The sequence below is a fragment of the Clarias gariepinus genome, chromosome 9, assembly GCF_024256425.1.
Source record: "Clarias gariepinus isolate MV-2021 ecotype Netherlands chromosome 9, CGAR_prim_01v2, whole genome shotgun sequence".
Lineage (NCBI taxonomy): Eukaryota > Metazoa > Chordata > Actinopteri > Siluriformes > Clariidae > Clarias > Clarias gariepinus.
This window is the reverse complement of record NC_071108.1, coordinates 36,520,001-36,543,491: the sequence shown is the minus strand read 5'-3', so window position 1 is coordinate 36,543,491 and position 23,491 is coordinate 36,520,001. Positions and strand designations below refer to the sequence as shown.

The 23,491-nt window shown below is 41.1% G+C and overlaps 1 protein-coding gene across 1 annotated transcript in view; it reads right to left on the bottom strand.

Annotated features, from left to right (window-relative positions):
• Positions 1-5,071: 5,071 nt before the first annotated feature.
• gfra2a (GDNF family receptor alpha 2a) overlaps positions 5,072-23,491 on the bottom strand; it is a 72,750-nt gene continuing 54,330 nt past the window's right edge. The window contains exons 5-9 of the mRNA XM_053503975.1: positions 17,598-17,707; positions 16,778-16,918; positions 13,326-13,441; positions 8,231-8,284; positions 5,072-8,066 (exon numbers count right to left, since the gene is read on the bottom strand). Of these exons, the coding sequence (XP_053359950.1) occupies positions 7,950-8,066; positions 8,231-8,284; positions 13,326-13,441; positions 16,778-16,918; positions 17,598-17,707 (538 nt within the window). The 3' untranslated portion in view covers positions 5,072-7,949. The remainder of the gene's footprint in view (positions 8,067-8,230; positions 8,285-13,325; positions 13,442-16,777; positions 16,919-17,597; positions 17,708-23,491) is intronic.

The following is a 23,491-nucleotide window of genomic DNA, read 5'->3' as shown; positions in this document are numbered from 1 at the left end:
TTATACTCTATTAGCCTATTATGCCATTTAAACCAAGCTAGCATAGGATTAGCGATTACGCTGTGTAAAAACAGATAGCTAACACCATGCGCGCTTTAATATTGTAATTACAGCAGGAACCAAATGGAGCTAATATGGAGCTAACAACTAGCATGATGCTAACACAGCTTTGGACTTACAGTGTTTGGTCATGAGCTCGTTGGTCGAGTTTTGTACAAAACAGGTACAGGAAGAGTTCAAATGTGCATCCGGTATTTACATAAAGACGTTTATTGGTTGTAAATATAAATCTGTATTAAACGAATCTTACTGCCATGAAGTTAAACACAGGGCTAAAGTTTGCATTAAATCTATATTACTGTCTAATAAACTTAAATCGGTATTAAACACAGAATTCATTTACAGCGCTAAATCGTCCTCCTCTGCCCTCGTATCCAGCTCTTATTTTTCTTCTTGTTAATTAATAGCAATATATTAAACTGTGTTTAATCATGAGAGCTGAGAGCCGACAGACGGAGCTCTGGGTTCAAGATTACTTAATTAAAAATTATGTATTTTTAAACAAGGCAAATAAATGCAGCTAAAATTAATGTAAACATCCGACACTTTATGTTTTTTTCCAGCTATAAAACACTTATTATTAAGCACTAATTAGCACACACACATTAACACACACACACTCATTAACACACACTTGTTAATGGGTGACTGATGGCAGTTGGATGGAGCTCAGATGAGTGTGTGAGTTCTGACGGTTTGTGCAGCCGGCGGTGAAATACACACTCATAAACACACGTGTTCACGATTCATTTAGCATTTCAACAAATACGGATTAACACGTGAATCAATTCATCACTTAATGTCGCATGTTTGGCTGAAATAAAGCACCTGACTTGTGTTCAGTTTATAATAAGGGAATAATGTTCAATATGAAGATGTATTAAATGATTTATCACCTGAAACACACACACACACACGGCAGGTTCCCGGAGGTACAGTGACATGTGATGTGTTTATTATTATTAAAGGCTCCTGTGGGGTGGAAAAGGAAACTCCCATGATTAGATCTAGTTTAAGCTCAATCAATAATGCTTAATTAAGCGTTTAATTAAAAGCCGAGTGTCCAGTGGTGTGAGTAATGCAGACGTTTTCTTTCTTGCGTTCTTTCTTCCTTTCTTCTGGTCGTCCTGTCCCCTCGTCTCTGTCACTGGTGTAACAGCCAGTAATTTTCCAGATGAGCTCACTCGGCCGCGCACCAGCATGCAGATCTCTAGTTAAATATAAATAATTAATTAAAAGAAAAAACTTCCCATTTTGATTTATGAGAAAGAGGAGCAGCGCTTCATTACACACACTGTTTACCATCTAATTAGGATCTTTATCAGCATTCAGAACTCACACGCTCGAGCTCTGGTGAGAAGTTCCACGAGAACCAAAGGACAAAAATACCTAGTCTTAGCTCCGCCCCCTCAGGACTTTTAGTAGTGGGTGCTGTATTATTAATTTAATGAACTGTTTCGCGAATAAAGTCTCCGGCTGAAGAAGTTCGGATTTAAAAGGAAACATATTCTGTATAATGTATAATATATTATTGTACGTAGTTATTCTTCTTATTCTTATTATTAGTGTTTTATTTTGTCTTAATTTCTTAATAATCTGCACAATTTGGTGCAATTGCATTTCACTACCGTTATAGTGTGTAACATGTATGTAACCAGTAAAACTCTTAATTCTTAAATCATTAGAGAATTTAAAACCGTCCTCAGATACATTTTTTTATTGTCTATAACTGTCGCTTTACACTTCCAGCGTCCAGGTTCGATTCCCGTCTCTGTGTGCATGGGGTTTCCTCTGGGGACTCCGGTTTCCTCCCACAGTCCAAAGACATGCAGGTTAGGCTGATTGGCGCTCCCAAACTGCCTGTAATGTGTGTGTGTGTGTGTGTGCCCTGAGATAGATTAGCACCCTGTCCAGGTTGTACCCCACCTCGTGCCCTAAGCCTCCTGTGATAGGCTCCGCCCCCGGCGACCCTGAATACAGGATAAAGCGGTGTAGCCCATGAGTGAGTGGTTAAACTAAAAGTCGAGTCTTCTTATTTAAATGATTGTATTTGATTATGTTTGGAATAATTTACGCTTCCCGCCAAAATATTTCATCTCAAAACTAAATATCTCGGGAAGTTTTTTCTTGCCACAGTCGTCGTCGTCCTCGGCTTGTTCATCAGGGACCATCTGATCGTTTTGATTCAGACACGTTCACATTTCATACAAACTTAAATAATTCTTCTGATTGTGTGAGGCTGCTTTGCGATAATGACAATTGTTAAAAGCGCTATACAAATAAAATTTAATTGAAATGAAAAACTATTCACGAGACTCAACGGAATGCACAAGGAACGCTACACCGATACGCCGCGGGACTGAAACGATTCGGAGAAGAGACAGACAGTAAATGACGCGTCAGTCATTTCACACGGAATCAAACCTGCAATGAATCACGAGATGGAGTGTGATTACGGTGATCGCTCTTTGGTTAAACACCGACCTACAGAGTGTGAGGACTGTAATTAGCATAGCCTTGTGTGTGTGTGTGTGTGTGTGTGTGTCAGCAGTGCAGGCTCAAAGGGCAGGTGAAGTGCTGATTAAAGCAGCTCTCTGTACACTGAAACACGCTGCGCCGCGCCTGCACCGCCGCTCACCCCGAACATCACACCATTAATCACCGCTCAGTTACACACCAATTAAACACCGCACGCAGAGCCGACAAACTGCGGGGTCACGCTCTCCGTCCCCGGCGGATATATTACTCTCCGCAAACAGGAAGATGGAACCGGTTACAGGAAGTGGAAGCAGTTCAACAACAACTGGTTTAAACACGGAAACAGAACGTGTCGATGATAAAAGGAAGCAGTTCAGGAAGCATTAGGGATGAGGAAGAGGAAGCAGGTCGGATACAGAGAAGATACGAAGACTAAACAGGACTCAGGAAGAACAAAGACAGGAAAGGGAGAGCTGGAGAATTAGGGGGGTTTGGTCAAAGAAAACTGTGGAAGCAGGAAGATTAAACCAGGAGAGGAAGCAGTTTATACGCAAAAAGTAGGAACAAGTGGTATAGACAGAGAGGAAGAAAGAGGAGGAAGAGGAAGAAGTTCAGATAGATAAAGAGAGAATATAAAATAGTAAAAAGAGGAAGACGTGTGGACACAAGACGAATAAAGAACAAACAGGAAGTAGCTTTAATGCAGGAAGAAAACATAAGAGGAAGAGGCGTGTACACAGGAAGAGGACATAAAAAGGGAAGTATAAGGAAAAGGAAAAGATTCAGACACAGAAAGAAGAAAAGTAAGTAGTTCTGATACATAAAAGGGGGAAGAGGAAATGTTTAAACACAGAGCGAGGAAGAGGAAAAGGAAGTAGAATAAACAGGAAGTAGTTTGGACCCAGTGTCTAAGGCTTGATGATGAGGATGAAATGTTTTTTTTTCCATTGTTTTGCAGACATTATTCACTATCAGTGTCAAACCCCCTGTCACAGTCCCAAGCACTTCCTGTGTCCATGCTGCTTCCTCTTCCTGTGTCCATGCTGCTTCCTCTTCCTGTGTCCACGCTGCTTCCTCTTCCTGTGTCCATGCTGCTTCCTCTTCCTGTGTCCACACTGCTGTGTACTCTGTGTGCTGTGTGTCCTGTGGTGGTGTTTCACGGCTCCATGCTGAAGTTCTGTTTCTCATGAAGATATTTTGGGTCTAAAAATACTCAGGCTCTCAGGTTGGTGGTTTCAGGTCTAATAAAAGAACGCTGCGTGTCCTCATGTCCACCAGGAGGCGCTAATGAGGACCAGAAGATGAGAGGAAGACGTTCTCCTCCAGCCATCTGAAACGCTTTTGAAGGCATCTGCAGAACATCTTTTCTCTGTTCCTCAATAATTGATTAGCGTCTAGGACGAGCTCTGAAGTGTGTGTGTGTATGTGTGTGTGTGTGAGGCTAGAGGGTCTAGAGCTGAAACACAGTAAGATAAGCCCTATATCATTTTGCGCTTACTCAACACGCTTCATGTTTATCTTATCTTTCCTCTGTCAGATATACAACTACCGTGTGTGTGTGTGTGTGTGTGTGTGTGTGTGTGTGTTTGTGCGGCTGTCAAATGAAAGTCACCCCATTTCATTCATATTTCAACCTTGATGTTTGGCAAAATCTAGCTCCAAGCTGGGGCAAGGACATCTGGATGTGTGTGTGTGTGTGTGTGTGTGTGTGTGTGTGTGTGTGTGTGTGTGTTTCACCACACACCAAACAGCTTCATAAATCCGAGTCGTGATTCCCACAGCCCCAGAGGAAGGAAAAATCTCTGAGTCGTGTAAGCCTTCTAACAGCCGAGGCAGACGTCTTTGTTGATGATTTTCAGCCAATCAGAACGCAGGAATCGTTTAATTAATGGCGGCATTAATGTGGGATAGATAGCATTGTGTAATCAGGTAACTTCCGACCAATCAGATGGTCAGATTTATATACTGTATAAATAAACGAAACATGAGGAAGATAACATTCCTGCGTTTTTGTATTCACCAGGCTTTAACAAGCCAAATCGATTTCTCCCCTAATGTGACATCATATAAGAAAAGCCCCTCCCTGACTCTCAGCCTAGCTCTGAGGGGTGTGGCTCAAGAATAGTTCATTAACATAAACACGTACGGGACCCTTAATTCCCAAAGCGTTTGTGTTAAATGAACCCCACCGACTTCACATCAACTTCTTACCTTGGGACGTCCCACACAGCACGGAGAGCAGTCAGGGACGTCCCGGGAGCTTCAAAGCTTTTGAATTTAAAAAAAAAAAAAAAAGCATGAGATCTTCCATGTTTAAGAAGTTCTTCAGTGTGATGTGAACATGCTCGCATTCCAACGGAGGTCATGCTAGTGTCCTGACTGTTTTTTTTTTCTCTTTTTTTTTAATTACTATATCCTGTTTCAGTCCTGAACTAACCATGAGCACGAAAAACTTCAAAATAAAAAAGGACAAAAAAAAATTTATCTTACACAACTGGACCTTAAAAATGAGAACTCATGAAGTTACACAAGGTATAAAGGAGTGATCACTTTAATAAGGTGAAAAAAGGACATTTTGTTCTATTCAATATACTTTCAGCGTATCTGCAAAGCAAGCTGTATATCTCACTCGCTCCATCGCCATGGCAACGGAATTCACGAAGCTTTCTGCGAAACGTTCTGTCTCGACTCGGTGCTGTCGAATGGAGCATTAGCTTACATCAATTAAACACGTACATATGCATGAGACATCGAAATGAACCCTTTTGGTAATCTGCAATTCTGCATTTTTTAACACTTTTTTTTTCGAATATTGATATTTACACAAACATTAATTGCTTCACTTGCTTTCGTTATGCATACAATCTGCCTTTATTCTTTATCGTTACCCAGCATCCTTTTGCGTATCTGGGTCGAGTCCATCGAACGTGAAATATGACAAAAAAATAAGGCCACGTAATAGATTGCACATAACTGGATAAACACAACAAGGTTATTTCTGTTTGTAGAAACGTTATATGACATGACACGAAAGCAGTTCACGTAGTTTGTAGCTTGCGCAGTCAGAATTGCGTTTCCTGGTCACGTTTTTGCGCAAGCTTTTGTTCCACGATACATGAAATCATTTCAACTCACGACAACATCTTCAGCAGGCAAAAGTACAATGATGCGTGACGCCGTCTCAGGCTTCACGTCCTTTGGTGCAGGAATATTGTGATAATAATCAGAAATTGTGTCCGAATTGTGTACTTCCTCTTCTTGCGTCAACTCTTCAGAAGTCGAATCCGGTCCGAACATGCAGCGCTCAATATCCTATACCCTCCTTTCTGTTCCCTATAATCACCTCAGTATAAGAATTATAATAATAACAATGTTCACCGCAATCATTGTTCTTGACTTAAAGACTTTCACGTTATAATTATGTACAATTTTTTAAAGAAAGAAGGAAAAAATTATGCACATGGGCGAGCCATTAGCATTGCCTTTTCAAACTGGACCAACTGTCTTTGAGTGGTCACTCCGCTCGATTAGTTAGTACTTTTTTTCATCTTTCTTTTCTTTTCTTCTCCTTGAGTCGGATCTGTCATGAAAGCACATAACGCGACTGAGAGAGCCGTCAGCGCTGACATGCTCTTACATCGTGTTGACAGGATACGGATTTATACTTCAAACACTTCACATGGGGAAAAAAACACAGCGATGAAAGTAATTACTCCCGACTGACAAAAAGCAAGTGACAGAAAAGAAAAGAAAAAAAATCCAAGGAAAAAAAAATCTAAAAGCACTTCTCAGAAAAAGGGAACAGCAATATGCGAAGCAGAAGAAGAACAGAACATTGCGAGTACAAATAGATTACTGGGTTTTACTGCTTGATGGAACTTGATGAAACAGTTCTGAGGTCGTAAGAACATGCCAAGGAGCTTAGGAATCCAGGGTGAGAGTACACGCAATGTCTCTGCAAGATGCTCTAAAAGCAAGTCTGCCAGTTTCTGCAAAAATGATGAAGTCGATATCATGGGACGACTCCATTTTCCCTCAAAGACATTCAGTTGAAGGGGTCACAGCCCCATGTGGCTCTCAAATATGTTGGTGTCCAGGATGGGAAAAAGTGCTATATAGCATTTTGTAACCCCATGGTGGAAGCAAATGTCTTCCTCAAAGATGGTGACTTTTAGGGTCAGGAGATAGACCCATGTATTCCACACAATATGGTGATGTTCAGGATGGAATAGCTTAAGGTCATTTTGAAATGCAATGTGTTCCAGACCATGATGGGTTTTTAAAGATGTTTTTAAGGTCAGGACAGATTCCTTTTTAATCCAAATAATAAACCTGGGTATAAAATCATAACTGATCTATCATAACTAAATCATAACCCCATGCTACTCAAAAAAGAGGTGTTGATGCATTATGAGGATGTTTATATAGAAGGTGAGATCAAGGGGTGAGATATGGGTACATAACAATAATGGGCATGGGTTCCACAAATATGTTTGCTTTTGGATCAAAAAATAACTATATTTTTTCTCATAATGGTGAGAATTATATTATAAATCATATTATTGAAAAGGAGTTCCTAAAACTCTGATCCAACCCTGTTTTTTCCAAAGATGGTGGTGCCCAGGTTCCCATGTTCATTCTTGGGCTTGTTAGTCCAAGAATGGTGGTTTTGCATCTTAAAGATGTGGACTCTAGGATGAATGAAGGAGCAAAGGTAATTTTTTTTCAATTAAGCACTTTTTGCTAAGGATGGTGTGATTAGGATAAGGATAGAGGAGAATCAATGATGAAAACGTGTTCCTCAAAAATGGTGGTCTCAGGGTCCTTTATTTTTCCAGGTCTAAAGGCATGACAGCACCCTGTGTTCCTCAAAGATGGGTTTTTATGGGTAAGATAAAGCTGTTTTTTCTTCATCCATGGAATGGATGTGTGACATGTAGCATGGGAGCGTGACGTTTCTCAATGTTAATCCAAAGTTAGAAATGGGTAGAAAGGGTGTCTTTGTCCTTAGGGTGGTTTCCAGAGAGGAATGACAGAATAAGATCTAATTTTTCTGTACAACGTTAGAGGGTTGATAATCCCCCAGTTTGGTCCAACGGTAGGGTCAAGACACAACACTGTACAGATTTACCAAAAATAAAATCAAGGGAGACTTGATAATCAGTTCATCCCATTTCAAATCGAGACAACGTCATCATTGTAAGCGTCCTCTTTAAGTGACCTTCCTCTTATTGTTCTGTTCTGCACTCGTCTCAGATGGATATATTACCATTTTCTTTTATTTATCCTTTTTTTGGTAAGAAATAAAGTTGCAGTATAGAAAGGACGGACAGACAAGCGAAGTGATTCGGGATTCTGGTCGAGGGTCCGGTAAATCCCCTCATGGTTAAGACCTCAGGTAGAGTTGAAGTTCAAAGGGCAATGTTTCCCAAAGCGACAAGCAGCAGAAGCATCCAGGCCTCAGTGCAGAGCTTCAGTCCAGCACCCCAGTTTGAGTTCCACGCAGGGTTCTCCTCAGGGATAATTTCCTTCAGGAGGGAAAGGTCAGAATTAGAGTCGGATCAGTCCGAATAAAATTTCATTTGTTAAATATAATCAGCCAGTGGCAGAACATTTTGTGTATGACATCACAACTATCATGAGGTAATTTTTTTGCTAGCATGTTAGCTTGTTAAGTGGTAAGTCTTTTTACCTCGACGTCTTCACAGATGAAGCCTTTGGAGTTGCTGCACTTTATGTCATTTTCCTGAATAACGAACAACAAGAAGAAAACCTCAATTCTTAAATTTTTGTAAAGCTGATTTGAGACATTGAACATTGTTAAAAGCGCTATATAAATAAAACTGAATTGAATAGATGTTTTCTCATTCGCTACATAATCAAACTTACTCCCTGTAAGCAGCTAGCTTTGTTACTTGATGCTAACTCTTTTAACATTTAATTTACTTACAAACGACAAATCTGAAATTAGCAACCTAGCTTTTTATTAACACAAGCTGATTATATTTTAAACATACGGAGCATCTGATACATCTCTTATTTCTTGCAGATAAGAAAACTGAACAAAAGTTTCATTTCCGTCTCGCCCGTGATGGAGAATGGGGATGTGCGGTCCTTACCTGCTCCAACAAAGCGCTTTTCAATTAAACCTGTCTTACACCGGTGGAGGTTTTTTTTGTTCCAGCCAGAGCTGTTGTACATCAGATCTGAGTCACGCTGACATTTGCAGTAAGACCACTGAGGCTTAGCGGAGATCATTGTCTCTACACACCTTAAAATAGAGCATACGCCAAGCGAGCGGCGTCTTTCAGCACTGCTAATTAGCACTTTCTCTGTTTGCTTTGATAAAATCCACACGCCTGAGCGAATTAAACAAAACCCGAGGAGAGATTACAAACCGGGATCCTCCAGCTGACACCAATACATCTCGTTAACAGTAAACAAACAAAATCAAAAATAAATTCTATTACATTACTCACCTTGTTAACAAGCTAAGTAACTGAAACTTGATTGTATGACATCACTGTGAACTCTCTCTGCACTCTGGTGCACGGCTTAGCATTAACATGCAATAAAATGATATGACAGCACACAAGAAGTTAGTTAGCAGATGTTAGCGTGTTTGCTAATATGCTAGCTGTGCAGTCATGTTAGTTATTTAACTGTAAGTAAAAAAAAATCAGTAAATGATTAATTAATTAAATGAAATAAGTATTTATTTTTTATGAAATGAAATAAACATTAGCTAACTTTTCTACTTGAAAATGTAAAATTTTTGCAACAATTTAAATTTGTAACACATGAACGCTAATCTACATTTTTGGTTAAATTTGAAGTCAACTAATTTATGAAACGTTGTATAAGTTGGCTGATATCTCACCGAAGCTCCGCCTTCTTCCACTAGGATGTTCATGCATTTAGTTCTGTTCATGCTTTGGATTTAAACTCTACAATAAAACACCTAGCCTGCTAACGTCTTTTTTCATTATTGCTATCTACTTCGTTCTCCATAAACGTCAAATTAACGTCTCAGAACGCCTCTTAAGTGGATTTTCTGTAATGTGCTCTCAGCTCAGAGAAAACCATCCGTCCATCCATCATCATCTGTCTCTTGTCTTATCTCGCGCTTATTAAACGTTATACAACAGGAACCATTAGAGCAGCGATTCCCAGATAACGTGAGCGCCTTGTGTAAGAGTTGTTTAAAACATGTTCACGCCACTGACAGGAAGTAACATCTGCCAGATGCCAATGCATATTAACGACCAGCCATGGTAGTGATGTAATAAGGGAAGAGTTTATTTGTCACAGATCTGCTTTTATCTGCATCCTGTGTAAATCAGTTGTCCTGGCTTAAATGATGCCTAAGGAGCAGACGTATCCTCAGTTTTATGCTAGGTAGGCTAAGATCCAGCATGTTATGCTAGCTAATATGAAGAAACCAGTTCACGTTTTATGCAAAATATTTTACCAGGTAATATTTATAATCTTCTGCATGCGCAACCATTTTAACAACTGAACTGTTTGTAAATAAAACGGCCGTTCGAGTCAAGCCGGGACTTTTGATTGTGCAGAATAACCGAACACAGTTCTTTATTTCTCTGTATAATCCCCTGCTACACTAATGCACTTATCCCTGTGTTTCACTAGGGCTTGAACACCATCAAGGAAATGTTTTGGAGAGGTCAGGAGTGTACAGTGGATGTGGCAATAACTCCCATAATTGTGTACAGTTCCCACAGACAGATGCATCTCCTAATGTTCATGATGTTCAAGGCTGCAGTCGTTCATGGACGTACGGAGTTCTTTAAGATGTTTGTACTGTTTACATGTTTAACTGCGAATAAGAGTCTCATCACCGTTCTATGTTTAAAAGCTTCTTCAAGTCTCTGTTTAACTTGGACAGTTATTTAATTTTAAATGTAAACACAGTTGCTAAGTTTAGCAGACTGGAAGCACGTTGACTGAGCATATGTTAGTTAGAGGCAGGCAAGTATGTGATACGCTTGTTGACATTGCCGCTAATTTAATCGTAGCTGCCTTATGTTGTCTTTCTTTCACCCAAACACACATTAGCACGTGCATGTGTCTGCTGTATTCTCACACATGCACCTGAAAGTGTTTGCAGCGCTGACTCGACAGGTGTTAGCATACAGGGTGCTGCGATCACTTAGCGAGGCGTCTTTAACAGGGTTACACCGGGCCTGGACTGTTTTTTTACAGCCTGCACCTGTGGACAGGTCATTCCAGAGTGGCGAGCCACGATTGGGTTCTGTATGCTGACTTATTTCCTTTTGAAACAGTAAGTGATGCAGTAAAGTGTCTGCGGAAAACACAAGGAACACAAGACACGCCCCTAGCGGGTGGGGCATATGCATTTAAGAAAGCTTTTGATTGGATAGAACTTGGACTAGAACTGGACAAGTCATCATGATGTTTTAGTAGCTGTGCTGAAGGTGATTTTCAGGATGATTTCTGGCGTCCCTAACTCTGAAGTACAGCAAAAAAAGAAAGAAACAAAGTGGAAATGACTTTTTTCGTAGGGCTTTAAAAGGCATAAGAGCGTTAAGTAATAGTAAATTTAGGTCCTTGCAGCGAGATGACAAAGTTATAATTGTGGCGATGGCTGTGATGTGTTCTCAAGCAGGGAGGATGTCAAGAGAAACGCCTGAAGCAAACATCATTTAGAGATTTCTGTCAAAAGCAAGATGAGAGCCAGAAGCATGATCGTGATTTCTCTCTCTCTCTCTCTCTCTCTCTCTCCCTCTTTTTTAATCTGAGCAGGACTGGGAGAGACTTACGAGACACTGCGTTGAGCTGGATCCTTGATGCGCAACTGACAGGCTTTTGAATTGTGGCAGGAAATGTAAAAAATGGCTGTGCTCGGCTCCCTCCAGGCGATCTCTAATTATAAACTTCCTGCATGAATGCTTCTTCTGTCCTGCGTTCGCTAATTACCATATCTGCCATAAATTGTGGGCCAGACACACAACCGCCGAGTCGAGTCGATACTGGCATCTATTGCGCCGTCCCCTGAGGGTCTGTGAGAGGACACATTTTTCAGCAGTTTCCTCTTTTTATTGTTCTCCTATGCACTTGTTCTTTAACTCGTTTCTCTTTCAGACGTTAATTAGAGACCCGTCAGTACTACGGGAGGCCTGTTTACCGACAGGTGACGCGAACAAGGGTGTTTTGTGTTCGTCTGGGTAAGACGCAGAAACAATGGACAAAATGTTAATTCATTCATTATCTGCGAGAGACTGTTTTGCATTCGCGGCTTGATTAGTCCTCAAATTGTACATGCAGTGCTGATTGAATACACTGTGTCATCAGGGAAATTCCTTCTCCGATGTCTGAATATGTTTTCTTTATTAATAAGGTGCCATGTCTGTCTACAGCATGTGCCTTGAGGAAGTTTGTAAACTAGGCTTGATTTGATGATATTTCTTTTTTCTTCTCTTGAGTAAGATCTGAAGCAGGTTTCATGCCAGATGCCCTTTATGTAGCCAGCTTCCCATTTCCTAATGGCGCTGGCACTGCGTGTAGTTGCTGGGTTGTACGGTTAAGGGCCTTACCCATGGATCCAACAGGAGCGACCCGCTCGTGGCAGGGCTTGAACACAGAGCTTCAACCACCTGATCCTCCACTGACCCATTGAATATTTCAATATCTCTTTTAAAGTGCTAGTTCAAAAGCGTACCATGTGCATTACCTTTTAATAGGCTGGCGAACGGTCATGCAGTTAGCATGGATTTTTCTGCGTACTCTAATAACATTCATCTCTAATTCTAATTTTAAAGAATGAGAAGCCTTTATTATGATCTACTCTTTCTGTTAAAGCAATCTTCCCTCGGCTAATCTGCTTATTCCATTGTTCCTGGCAGTTCTCTACCATTATACCTCCTAATGACCAGCTGGAAACCTAAAACACTCCAGAATTAACCCTTTAAGTCAGGAGTGTTTTAGTTTTTTTGTTCTGTCTTAAATGGAAATTGAGGTGAGTATAAGTACATTATTAGAGGTCTTGGTGGTTACATTTTCTCCTGCTCTGCACACTGACTGTGAAGTTTGTCACCTGGACGGTGAGTAAAATGTAAGTAATTAGGGCCAAATTTCCAGATCCTTATTTTATGCAAAGATGTATTTAAAAGTTTCGCTGAGACTCATATGGAGCTTCTGCAGAAACACTAAACTAAACAAAGTTGGAACGTGTGTTGATTTGACTGTAGAAGCTTCAGTTGTGGAATTTGGCTCCACTTACTTACAATCTACTCATGCTCTGGGTGACAAACTTCACGGCAGGTGTGCAGAGCAGGAACATTTTTAACGATCTTGTAACCAATACTTATAAAAGGCCGTCGCCCTCGTCTTGGCCATCTCACAATCTCATTATTATCTAAACACAGTTTTTTTTTTTTTCACTCATACATACTTCCATAAATTTTCTTTTCATTTCGTGAAGCTGCTTTGAGACAATGACCATTGTTAAAAGCGCTATATAAATAGAATTCAATTCGATTCAACCTCTAGTAATGTACGTATATATACCTTAATTATCATTTACTTGCCATTTTGACATAAATTCAAAGAAAAAAAATACAAACTACCCCTTTAAGGAATAACTGGTCTTAAGAATTTTCTTGCATGTGTTTATTGCACACAATGTCCTCGTCCAAATCTACTAAAAAATGTGGGTCAAATTAAAGATTGAACAAGAATCTGCTAAGATTCCTCCCGCCATCTTGAATAAACCAGGATCAACTCGGTTTAAAACTGTGAACACTCACGTCATATTCAGATTTGGTGATGTTTGGGTGTGCAGTAGGGTTGGTGCGAGGGACCTCTGGGTTTGTTGATTCTGTAGTCTTGGGGATGTCCGTCCCAAACGCCTGAATGGCATTACCTGTGGAGAGGTGCAAAGGTACATCCTAGATCAGCTGATGCAGTTATTTAATAGCTGTTGAATGGAGGAAACTCTAACTCTTTTGTACTGTGTACAGTACTTGTGCTTGTGTAGAGGATGTGGCTCTATAGTTATTATCATAGCTCAGCTGACTTTACATCACCTTGCATTATATTAATGTAAAGTTCATATGTATTCCCCCGATGCCTATGTCACAGCAGGACACCGCTACAGTAGCATAGGTTCAGTACAGTAGAGCTTAATTCACTTTAAACCAAGTGTTAGTAGTCAGGATACACAGAATTTAGCTTCTCAGCAACATTATGGTAACTGATATTCACACTATTTTATGTACGATCATATGATGTTCCTCTTTTTATGATGTTTTGTGCTACAGATTAATTCCTTTAATACCCAATCCAGCATTTTCGGCTGACTGCGGTATGATTGCTTCCCGGAACCTTATTTCCTCCTGCTCCGGCTCCATTCCGTGAACAAAGACAAAAGAACGATAAATCTGGTACCTGATGGTGGTTGTAATATTTAAAAGTCAACAAAGAGGTCTGAATGTGTTTCTCAACATGTCTGAGCTTATTCATTAAATCAACTGAATTCCACAGAGCAAATCCACCCAGACAGAGCAGACGTTTATACACAGGCGTTATTTTCACATATACTGGTATAGTAGAGTGAAATTCCCGCCTCTGTATATTCCGACTTGTTAGAAAGCCCTGGCATTCAGAATGCAGTGATGGCCATGATACACTGCCCCTAAGGCAATTATGGGGCAAGTGCCTCGGTCAAGGGTACAACAGTGTTTCTGTAGGACTAAAACTCGCAATCTTTTTATCTGTACATTTGAACTTTACCCACTGAGGCATCCTTTACAAGGATCTGATCAATAAACCTGGTTTCTTGCAAAGACATCTTTTATTCTCACATTGAAAATAAATTGGAGTAAAATTCCTACTTTCACACTGTTACGCAGGCAGGGTCAGAGTGCCTGCCCGGGTCGTCTTTTACAAGGGTCTGGTCTATAGATCTGGCTTCTTTTATACAGGAGATAGTCAGGATTTATTGCTACATATTCAAGGGCAGTAAAGTGAAATTCTTTCTGCATATGCCAAGTTGTTAGAAAACCAGGGACAATGCACGGGGTCAGCCATGACATGTTGCTCCTGGGGTGGTTCTCTGGTAATCCTGGGACATCAACTTTGATCTTTAAACAGGAAGCCACCCCTTCCAAGAACCTGGCCTATAGATCTGTTTTTTTTTTTTTATAGACAGTCAAATTGTAATGCCATGTATTCCAGTGCAGTGAATGTCATCAAAAGCATAGACAGTCCTACTGTAATGTCACATTTAAAAGTAAACATCCAACTGGACAGCCATGTTATACTGTAGCCCCTTTTTAGCAGTGTAATGGTGGAGAGCCTTGATGAGATCCTGAGAGTGGCAGGTTGATGGTGGTGGCACTGGAATTTAAACTCACCGCCTTCAGCTATCAGGTCCCAATCTTGGTCCAGCCAGACATGGAGGTAATCGAAGGTCTGAATATGATGGGGAGACAGTTGCTTCTGTTGCATCAGAGTTGCTCATATCTTGCTCATATGTCCATCATGATTTGTAAGGTTTTGCTCAACAGAACAGCTTTTTGTACCAGTGATGCGCCAAGGTCATCCATTTTACAACAGAATTTGTCACGCCGCCTAACACTTTCCAGACCAGGAGCAGCACAATGGCCCTTAATAGACAGCAGTGCCTGGAGCAGTTGGGGCTTTCTGAGGCACACTGGTGGCCTTTTTCATTCTCAAGAAACCACAAACTGTACGTTGTAAGCTGCACAAAAGTCAGTGTTCATTCCCATCTCATTCTAGCTAGACTGTTAGAATATTCCTCTAGCTTTCCACCATGTCTCATTCTGGCTTCCTCCCCTTCATGATTAGACTTAATATTAGGATATAGAATATAGGAGTATGGAAGTAATCGAATCCTAATGTTCCAGTTTGTTTAAGATCTTGAGCCAAATGTACTGTCTTTCATCAGGTCCTAGATGTTAAAGGGCATATTTTTCACACTTTACTTTTTTTTTATTTTTTATCATTGGTCTCCACTTTGTGTGTATACACGGCCAAAATGTAAGAAAAAGCAGATATCTTTGTGTTTCTATTTCCATTAGATTAAACATGTCATTTAAATATTCCACCTGATATGACATCATTCAGGCAAAAATGGAAAAGGTGGATGGACAGCTTGCATGCTCCCTGCTCTGTCTCAACTTCTGGAGAACGTTACTTCAGGGAAGTTTCTTTTCCTGTTTTCTGATTGGGTAAAAAAATTTGCCTATGCCGACTTGTTAAAAAGGAGTACAATACGGCAGCTTTAAATGTCCATTTTAGTTATTTAGTGTTTCTCTTCTTCTTTCAGTCACAAGTGATTTCTGCTGTTTCTGTCGTTTCCTGGCAGCGCTGCTATTGATAAGAGGTTCTTGGACATTCTTTATGGATCTCACCATGCTAGCTCACTGTTCGACCCCTGAACTCAACATTAGCTCATAACTAAAACACACTCTGAGCACACACACTTGTGTCCAGCCCCTCACTTCTAAACAGCCGTGATCCATTACACTTTCATACCACTTGAGCAGCAGCAACAGCAGCAGGGTCCGGCAGGAATCATCTGACTGTCAGACTGAGGAACAGAGCAGAGCAAATCCAGGAGCATAATTATCCCCTGTGTGGCTACAACAACAACTTCACTGGTCAGTTGGCAAAGTCATCAGGGACATGTAACACTTTCAGCTCTTTTAACACAGTTCTAGCACACTCGTTCAGCGCTTACACACCAGAACTGCTGCATTCATTCCAGGTCTGAGGGTTTATCCTGCCTAAAGTTCTTTTCTATCTTTGTAATGTTTTTATATTCAGTTCCAGCCTACAGGTGTAGAGATATACATCATTTTCCCCTTTGTTTCCACATGGTTTTGGATAAGACCCAAATGAACTAACAGCTGGTGGGACGATCATTCCAGTTAGAGATTCCTATGGCTGAGGAGTTGGGTCACGATTTCCACTACACGGTTAGCATTCGCTCGCTAGGTTAAGCTTGGACCGGCACTCTGTGTTGTGTTAGTTTATCTTTTACTTAAATGATAACCTTGTGTGTAAATTAGCAGTAAATGTGATTAAACTGAGGCACTGTTACAGGCTCTGTTTTTAGACATAGCTTCCGGCTGTGGGTGGAGCAACACTCAACGGACCGACACCAGAATAAAGAACCCTTCTGGTTCTGGATTGGGTTCTTTGAAAGCGGTACGGTTCTTGATGCGGTTCTTACGCAGGCAGGTGTTTTCTCTGAAGTCCCGCAGGAACTTCTCACACTCCTCCTCCTGGTTTCCGCTGTTCTTGCAGCTACACCATGGAGAGATGGAGAAGTCCGTGTGATTAGCGTCCTCGTAGTTGGGGGTCATGTCCGTCCCTTTACGAGGAGAAGGAAGAAACGGACATCAGTAAGACAGAGACACAGCATCACGTCTGTCAGGTTTGTCTGATTGTCATTCTCTCTTAGCCTCTTTCACTATCTGTCTCACTGTCATGCTGTCTGTCTTACTGTCTCACTTTCTGTCTACCTCTCTCACCGTCTGTCTTAATGTCTGCCTCTCTATCTGTCCCTCTTCCTGTCTTACTGTCTGCCTTAATTTTCTACTGTCACCCTCTCTGTCTGTCTCACTATCTGTGTTACTGTCTCATTGTCTGCCTAACCTTCTGTCTGCCTGTCTCACTGTCTATCTGACTGTCTTCCTGCCGCACTATATGTGTTACTATCTCACTGCTTGCCTGTCACACTGTCTTACTGTCTGTCTAACTGTCTCACTATCTGCCTTTATTTGCCTGACTATTTAAATGTCTGACTGACTCACTGTCCCCATATCTCTCAGTCTAATGATCTGGCTGTCTCTCTGTTGATCAGACTTACTTTCCTTCTGTCTTACAGTCTCTCTAGTGCCTGCCTCTGACCATTACGGCAAAAAGGTCTCTGTGTGTGTCTGTCTCTCTCTCTGTGTTTCTGTGTGTGTGTCTCCCTTGGTGTGTTTGTCTCTCTGAGTGTGTGTGTCTCTCTCTCTCTCTCTCTCTCTCTCTCTCTCTGTGTGTCTCACCGATGAGGCCGGTGTATGCCGTCAGACAGGCCTGGTAGTCGTCATTAGGACAGGTGCTGATGGTGTCATCACTCATCTGACAGTGTGTATGGAAATCCGCCAGTCTGGACCTGAAAACAAACACACACAGACAGATGTATAATGAGAAATGTGTTTATATGTGTGTGTGTGTGTGTGTGTGTGTGTGTATTTGTGTGTGGAGTCAGTGTAAACACTCTTTTAACACATCAGTGAGTTTATTTCTTTTCTCTCTCTGACAGTGTAGAGACAGTGTGGGGACAGTGTGGGGACAGTGTGGGGACAGTGAGTACAGTGTGAGGACAGTGTGGGGACAGTGTGAGGACAGTGTGGGGACAGTGTGGGGACAGTGAGTACAGTGTGGGGACAGTGAGTACAGTGTGGGGACAGTGTGGGGACAGTGTGAGTACAATGTGGGGACAGTTTAAGAAAAGTGTGGGGACAGTGTAAGGACAGTGTGAGGACAGTGTGAGGACAGTGAGTACAGTGTGAGGACAGTGTGGGGTGTCAGGACAGTGTGGGGACAGTGTGGGGACAGTGTGAGGACAGTGTGGGGACAGTGTGAGTACAATGTGAGGACAGTGTGAGGACCGTGTGGGGACAGTGTAAGGACAGTGTGGGGACAGTGTGAGTACAGTGTGGGGACAGTGTGGGGACAGTGTGAGTACAATGTGAGGACAGTGTGGGGACAGTGTGAGGACAGTGTGGGGACAGTGAGTACAGTGTGAGGACAGTGTGGGGACAGTGAGTACAGTGTGAGGACAGTGTGAGGACCGTGTGGGGACAGTGTAAGGACAGTGTGGGGACAGTGTGGGGACAGTGTGAGTACAATGTGAGGACAGTGTGGGGACAGTGTGAGGACAGTGTGGGGACAGTGAGTACAGTGTGGGGACAGTGAGTACAGTGTGAGGACAGTGTGAGTACAATGTGAGGACAGTTTAAGAAAAGTGTGGGGACAGTGTAAGGACAGTGTGGGGACAGTGTGAGGACAGTGAGTACAGTGTGAGGACAGTGTGGGGTGTCAGGACAGTGTGGGGACAGTGTGGGGACAGTGTGAGTACAATGTGAGGACAGTGTGAGGACCGTGTGGGGACAGTGTGAGGACAGTGTAAGGACAGTGTGGGGACAGTGTGAGGACAGTGTGGGGACAGTGTGGGGACAGTGTGAGGACAGTGTGAGTACAATGTGAGGACAGTGTGACTGCGATGTGTTACAGAGGACGGGGTACATCATCATGCAGCCAGAGAGGACACGTCACCCCCCTCCCCCCCCCTCTCTCTCTCTCTCTCTCTCTCTCTCGTAATTATGTTTATTGTTTATTGGCATGTCTGTTTTAACAACATCACCAAAGCAACAATAATCGAACAATATTCAAACAATAAAAATGAATAAAAACAAACAAACAAACGAAATAATAAAACACAAGCCATGGAATCAGAGAGCTAAATTAAATGACACGGATGGATTACAGAGACTCCAGGATGAAATGACTCACTGATTTACACAATGTTTTTTTTTTTTTTTTTTTTTTTTTTACGAGTCGAGCGAATCCTTTAACGATTCAGTGAATCATATACTGGGGATGATTAACTCTTCTACCAAACACTCACTGATCCAAACACTTTCAGTCCGGATTAAACGATTCACTGAGAGAGAAACAAGTGAATATTTGTCGCGACTAAAAGATTCAAGGATTAAAACATTTACTTATTCAACTATTGATTTACTGCTAAGCTGGTGTTATTCCGCATCGTTGACGGTTAAAGTGTGTGTATAAAGAGTTAAAATGTTAAATCTAATAATAATCTGCTGATCTTTAATGTAATCAGTGATATTATTATTATTATTATTATTATGATTATTATTTGAGGTTGAAGCCCACGTCCATGTCTGTGTGTCTCTCTGTACAGCAGAACTCTCTGTCTAACTTATTAATACAAAGAAATCCCATTCTGTAAGGTTGAGTATCTTACGCCTTGTTTACACTAAGTTGTCCTTCTTTGGTGCTCAGACAAATACACTCCCTGTTCGGTAATCGGAGAGTGAATCACAGATGAGAAATGGAAAAAGTAGATCAAAGGATAAAGATGAAGTTTTGTCTTAAAACCACTCCAGCGTGTTAAAATTCACAAAGAATTGTGGCGGCTTGTAGGTGCATCTGCGTTGTGTTGATTGGCTCTGTTGAGTGATGTGTACGGCCACGCCCACCTCAAGGTAAAAAGCTAAATATTTGCAGACAGAATTTTTTCTGAGACTGGTTTCTGGTCCTCCAGTGCCAACGTCTCATCGTCTACACCACTTTATCCTGTGTACAGGGGCCCGGGGGGCGGAGCCTATCACAGGAGACTTGGGGACAAGGCAGGGTACACACTGGACAGGGTGCCAATCCATCACACACACACACACACACACACACACTCACACAGAAACCGGAGTACTCGGCCAAATACTGATTCACTGAGCGAGAGACAAACGACTCTTGGTCATGACCAAAAATATTTACTGAATCATGTGCCATGAGTTGGCAAACACGCAATTACAAATATGACTCACATAATCTTCAAAAACACAGACATAAATATGTAACTATATATTGCATTTTTATACGTAAATATAAATAAATAAACATCTGTCTGGTCATGAAATTAACTCGTGCTCTTGTAAATAAATAAACGACCAACTGATTCAACTTATTGACTCTTATAAAGTCTGAATCCTTCATAAATACGTGTCTAATCCTTATGTGGCCTTAATTCAAATTTAGAGCTTTAAAAACTATGTCACAAGTATTGGCACCCATTGAAAAGCTCGGTACATTAGATACAATCGTACTTCCTGTTTCATACGCTGAGAAATAAATGAAGGATCTAAAAGTCTTATGAACAATATTTTTAACAAAATTAAATATAAATGTTCCTTAAGACACGTGAGTCCCGAATACGTCTTCTACACGTTGTCATGTCAAAATTGCATAAAAATCTGAAGTTCTGAAAGCTTGGGTTCTTCTTCTGAATCAGAAGTGACTCAGTGAACTGATTTGTTTTACTGATTCATGTGTAAATGATCTCGGTTCTGTTTTTTGTTTCTATTCATTTGTATTAGCAGCTTAGAAATTATTTTTGAGTTCAACTTGAATAAGTATTAACCCCCCGATACCCCCCCCCCCACACAACAAGCCACGCCCACGGGCAAGAGGAAGAGGAGAGGTGTGGAGAGTCTCTGGGGTTTCTGTCCTGCAGCGTGAGTCTCGGCAGTGAAGCCGTGATGAAGACGAGGATCAGTACTGAAAGCCTCGCTCGCTCTCTCCGCTGATTTGTTTTGGAGAAATGTCAAACAGCGCGGTACAGGTTTTACTAACACTCGCCAATTTTCTGTCTCGCTCCGAATAACCCAGGTCAAAAATTTCTTTTTTTTTTCTTCTTTGTTTCAGCCCACACACACACACACACATAACACACACATATAACACACAGATGTAATCCATCATCATGGAGTCGGCATGGCTCGGTATTATTCCCACGTTTTAGCGTGCGGTTATTTTGTGAAACGTCTCAGGTGATCAGATTTCATAACAATTCATGTTGAGCTCCAAACTCAAATACACGGTGTCCACTCGCATCAGGGGAACTTCACACCGCCTCGGGGGAGGTTTAATCAAAGCACAAACGCTGCTGTCGGCATTAATCAGCTCCCAGCTCTCTCTCTTCCTCTGTCTCTCTATCTCTCTCTCTCTCTCTCTCTTCCTCTGTCTCTCTGTCTCTCTCTCTCTCTGTCTCCCTCTCTCTCTCTCCCTCTGTCTCTCTGTCTCTCTCTCTCCCTCTTCCTCCTTCTCTCTCTCTTCCTCTCTCCCTCCTTCTCTCCCTCTCTCTCTCTTCCTCTGTCTCTCTGTCTCTCTCTCTCCCTCTCTCTCTGTCTGTCTCTCTCCCTCTCCCCGTCTCTCTCCCTCTCTCTGTCTCTCTCTCTCCCTCTTCCTCCTTCTCTCTCTCTTCCTCTCTCCCTCCTTCTCTCTCTCTCTCTCTCTCTCTCTCCCTCTCTCTCTCTCTCTCTCTGATCCATTTTTTAAAGGATGAAATACACCTCAACTACACAGACATTTGATATTAAACTACTGGTAACATATCAAACGTCCAATCACATGCAAATGATGTGTGTGTGACATGACACAACATGGTTTGTGTCCTTTAGCTTTTTTTCTGCAAAGCTTCATAATTATTGGCACCTTTGACTTAAAAAAAATGAGCAAATTATACACTCATGACATCACAAATCCTCTTTGTAAACAGTTGTTTTTAGGAAACGTTCCACGTCATGCAGTTCGTATCAAATTATCATAATACAGTATATATATGTAATTCCCTGTAGAAGGCAATATATATTTATATATATATCTACAAAAGGGGGCAGGGCATTTTCATATTTAACTCCAAAACTTTGGAATAGCCTTCTAGACACTGTTCGGGGCTCAGACACAGTTTCCCAGTTTAAAAGTAGACTCAAGACGCATCTCTTTAATCTGACTCATCCCATAACCTCATACTCCAGTACATCTATCCTGAATGGTAACTACGCTAATTCTCTCCACCTTTTCTGTATTTTTCTATCCATTCCGAGGCATCTGGAGATTGTACCAGCTTCAGTAGATAAAGGCCAACCCTGTGAGGATCCTGAGGCATCCAGAGAAGGACCAGCTCCAGCTGGATTCTGCCTTATGATGTTTGGAGCTACACATCCTGCTCCTGTGCTCCCAGTGATCCAGACCCCATCTGCCCTCTGCACCTACTGACTCCCTGTGCTGAACTGGACTTCATGTTAATCTACACAACTTCTGTTATATTGAACTTTCACCTGCACAACACACTTGATGTTATTTCTATCTGTTATCACCCAGATGAGGATGGGTTCCCTGTTGAGTCTGGTTCCTCTCAAGGTTTCTTCCTATTGCCATCTCAGGGAGTTTTTCCTTGCCACTGTCGCCGTCACTCTTGGCTTGCTTATCAGAGATATTTCATTCATCATTCATTTAATTATTATCTAGACACATTTTTCTCACACATACACACTTCCAAATATTTTCTTTTCTTTTCTTTTCTTTTCTAGAAAAAAAAAAAAAAAATTCTTTAATTTTTTTTTTTTGTGAAGCTGCTTTGAGACAATGACCAGTGTTAAAAGCGCTATATAAATCAAATTGAATTGAATTGAATATATCTATATATATATATATAAATAAATAATTTAAGGCCTCTAGCGATCACTGTAAATAAATAGTATGTAAATATCGATCTGTCTGTCTATAAGGAACATAATCTGTACTGGCACTGATACGAGGACCCGCTACACAGAAATGATCACAATCTTATGTTAATGAGCAATATGCTAATTAGGTACTTGTGACATCACACACTCTAAAGCGTGTTGTTTGTGAAACATGAACATCTGATCATCTGCAGTACACACCGCACCACATGACTACAGGATAGAACAAGCGTTATTTACACCTTTACATTCAGCTGCACTCGAAATTATTCAACCCACTTTGGAAATGAGATGTTTGGGCCAAAATGACTAACTTACAGCTGTTTGTAATAAATCAGTGAAACATGAGCAGTTTAAATTCACTAATATAACAAGTCATTTCTCCAAAAAGATACTTTTAATGATTACTGCAGTCGGAGTTATTCGACCGCTTTAAAATAAATAAATAAATAAATAAATAAATAAGGATTTAAGAAAATCTTACAACTGAGACACAAAGAAATTCCCCGTACATTTTATTTCTTCTTTCACAAGAATAAATCTCAACACACTCCAATTTAATGTTAAATAAAAAATAAATAAATAAAATAAAACTCCTGGCAACAAGACAAATACTCTGGAAT